A 3,810-nucleotide genomic window follows, 5' to 3' on the forward strand; every position below is an offset into this window, starting at 1 on the left:
GTGTGCCACGCGTAATGCGCAGCGCTGATTTTCAGTAGCCCCTTGTTGGAGTGCCAGTCAAAAGAAATAAACATACATTATATAAACAATACAAACATACTTATAGATATTTTAAAAGCAAATTGGTATTTAAACTTATATATATATATTAGTAGGAAATAATTATAAAGTATAATAAATGAAATAAATTATTATAAAATAAGGCGAAAAAAGGAAACAAATTATAAAATCACTATCACATCACTTTTAGAGAAAATTATTAATAAACGTACTGCCTACGTACGTCATAATGTAAACAATAGTTTAATAAAGGCATAAGAAATTGGATCCTTTAAAAAAGGTTCAAAGTGTAACATTTAAATAACTTTTCTTGTTATTTATTCTCTTTTGCAAATTTGGAAGAGATTTGTCTAATCTTCCGAACTGCGTAATTAGTTATATCTTAAGAAGGATTAAAAGTCAAGAAATATTGCAAGTAAGGTAAGGTTCAGGTAAATTACTTCGAAATTATTAAGTTCCAAAAGATTGATATTTAAGCGTGGATAATCTTAAGACTTGCTAATGGCCAAGTCTCGTTGTATTTGTAAAGAATAAGTAGCTTGTTCATTGACACTGTATTTACGAATATAATTCCAAATCTCTCTGGTTAATGTATCAAGTAAGTAATTAGTGAGAATTCATTCGGCGCCTCTTTAACTATGCATTCAAGTATTAAGTAGGTAAGGTAGGTAGGTCTATTTAATAATTTTCATTTATTAAGGTTTCCTTTAGGTTATAGACAATATTTTTTTAATTTAAATCAATAGTATCTTTTACGTGACACTACTACATATTTTTTTTTACTACATATTTCATTGATAAAGTTGCTCATAAATCTTTTTAGGCGTTCATTGGTATTTTTTCAAATAAATTTATATGCATTGCCCAATGTGATACAGAAATGTACTACATTTTTCACGGATTCAGAATTTGCTTGTGGAAAGAGGTTTCTGATTGAGAATAGTCCAATAACGGAGTAATCTTAGTAAAGTAATTTATTCACTGAATCCTTCAATCCATCAACAACAGGAGCAAATTTTCATGTTGAATAAAGCATTTTCAACGTCATAAACAGACTAATTATTATAGCGGTTTCATCCCGGAACGGAATTTAGGCAATATACAGAATATTGGGTCGAATTATGTACAGTGTCATTGTATTTGGTAATATTAATATGAATTTGCGATATCTATTTACATTGTATTTTTGATTATGGTTAACTGTCAACAAGTTTAGGTAAAAAAACAAATTTTCAGTTAGCAATTATAAGAATTATGTTTTAATTAAAGACTTCAAGAAAAATGTACCCATTAATTTCATGTCCACGTAAACAAGAAGTTAATGAGTTGTTTACTTAAATCATTAGCTGCAAAGTAGGACAATATAATTATACTTAGCAATCAGCGTATTTTTTTTTTTTGCACATATACTTGATAAAACAACGATGAGATAAAAAATACTTGGCTGAAATGCAATCGCCTCAGGCTACGGATGTGCTACGGTTGCGTTCTACGGTGTAGCGAAACATGCTGTGGTATTTTTGCAAATATACGTAGATTTTCTGTTTATTATTTATTATTCGTTACACGCGTTTGCGTGATTAAAGGCATTATAATTAAATTCACTGATGTTTCGATGATAATCATCATTTTATGATAAGTTAACATTAGTTACGTAGTAGGTTAACTACAGCAAACATTGTTAACAAAACTTAATTGCTGTCGCTAACAAGAGATTACGGAACAATATACTAGGATCGGTCCACACTCGAAATTTATCGGCGTTGCACGTGTCGGGATGAAAAATATATTCAAGAAATCTGCATTGAAATGCGAAGACGTTGACAACATTCCGATACGTGGATGGAACACTGAAATATATATGAAAAGACAACCAACTGCGTGTTAGTGGACCTTTTTGTTTTTTTTTGTGGATAATTTGTCGCTTCTTTATTTCGACATTGGCTTAACGTCAGTTTAAACTAAACCCAATAACAATAATATGCAAAATATGTTCCTCATGTTATCCCCAAATGGACATGATTGTTCAGAGATATTTTATATTATATATTGATTACTTACCTCAGCAAATTAACCATTTTTCAAACGCAATATACTTGACAAAGCTATATGCTATGGTAACCTATATTGCCTTCAGGTTAGTGAATATTGTTTTGAATAGAAATATACATGAATATTAATAGCTAAACTTACCTGTGTTGAGAGCAGGAGAGCTCTCATATAATCGAACGTGTAAGCGAACCACGAGTCATCGCTAGGTCCGCATAGCACGAGTAAGTTTGTAATGCCCAGTAGTGGGATTAAAACTAGAAGCGCTTTCGTTGCTTTCCTGTATTGTTCTGTTTCTATAGTATTTGCTGAACGCAGTTTGGTTATGAGTACCTGTGGGAAATTTATAATTGTTACGTTTTCCCTAAATGGGTCGACTAGTCTCACTACAACGAGTATTCATGAATACGTATAATAGAATAAATATATCCTATGGAGTCAATCCAAATACATTGGATACTTATTACTGTGATACAATAATGTAAAATCAATTAATGCTTATCTGGGGACAATGATTGTGATAATTTTTTAATGTTTTAATATTATCTCATGGATTCAATTGCAACTTTTGTTTCATATTAACATAGGATGTTTATATCCCGCGTAAATTGCATTAGGCCATTAAGATAACCTTCTTAATGCGATCTCAAATCCATCCAATTTCGCAAAGACGTCAACGTTTTTATAATAACAACACGTGTATACTCACCCACATAATCCTAATTAAAAAAAATAAATTGAGCGCAAGCCCAGCCAGCGCGGGCGCTTTGTGTATCCAATCGACTTGGTGCTCGTGGATCCAGGTGCACATACGAGCCTCGCCAGCTATGGACAACTGTAACAGCATGTATTCAATTATCCGTGCTATTCTTATAGAGAAACCCGTGATAGATAGGATTCCTACGAACATGAAAGTTATATATGTGACTGAATCTTAGTAGATATGTTTTTTAAATATCAAGGTTAGGCATGAGGAAATTCTAGCAAATAATAGCAATTTGCATTTTCAGTAATACATAGTTTATCTATATTTCATAAATTATTATGCTACATAAATTGCTTGAAACAATTCCAGTTTTTATAATCCAACCACAAAGATATTTTACAAAACTTCCAAAGGAAGGGAAAGTAATTTAATGGACAGTGAATAGAAAACTTATGATTGGTATCAATGAGACGTTTTCCGGAGACATTGTTAGAAACTAATTATAAACCTCGTTCTCGAAAGTCGCCAACAATGACAAGGCTGCGGGTGTTATCTTAGATATTATATATCAAACTTAAGTAATTCGTGAATTCCAGGTACTGTCACTAATTTTGTATACAAGATGTATGAATTAGTTATATAACATATTTGAAACATATCATGAAAATAAAATCCAAATACGTGGATTAAAAAAGTGCAAATAATTGATGTAATGCAATCAGTGAGGTTTCCTTATTTGTTTGTTGTATTGTTATGAGGAATGGCAGGCACAAACAAATCAAAATTAATTTGTTTTCAATCAAACATGATATGCAAAAGCATATCGAAATTAATGGCATTCAATATACGAGTAAGAGAGTGGATAAACAATTATTACAATGTATTCTGCCAACTTTTATAACAGATAATAGAGTAAAGAACATAATATAGTTAAAGAAATTATAGAAAATTATATTTGGGTTTAAATTAGATATAAAAAACCAAATTGCATATAT

General features: G+C 30.9%; 1 protein-coding gene across 1 annotated transcript in view; it reads right to left on the reverse strand.

Moving 5' to 3' along the window:
* The window catches only part of LOC119832070 (diuretic hormone receptor), a 10,952-nt gene that overhangs the window by 1,522 nt on the left and 5,620 nt on the right, over window positions 1-3,810 (reverse strand). The window contains exons 6-7 of the mRNA XM_038355669.1: window positions 2,819-2,944; window positions 2,254-2,442 (exon numbers count right to left, since the gene is read on the reverse strand). Of these exons, the coding sequence (XP_038211597.1) occupies window positions 2,254-2,442; window positions 2,819-2,944 (315 nt within the window). The remainder of the gene's footprint in view (window positions 1-2,253; window positions 2,443-2,818; window positions 2,945-3,810) is intronic.

Source organism: Zerene cesonia, chromosome 14, assembly GCF_012273895.1.
Source record: "Zerene cesonia ecotype Mississippi chromosome 14, Zerene_cesonia_1.1, whole genome shotgun sequence".
Taxonomy (NCBI): Eukaryota; Metazoa; Arthropoda; class Insecta; order Lepidoptera; family Pieridae; genus Zerene; species Zerene cesonia.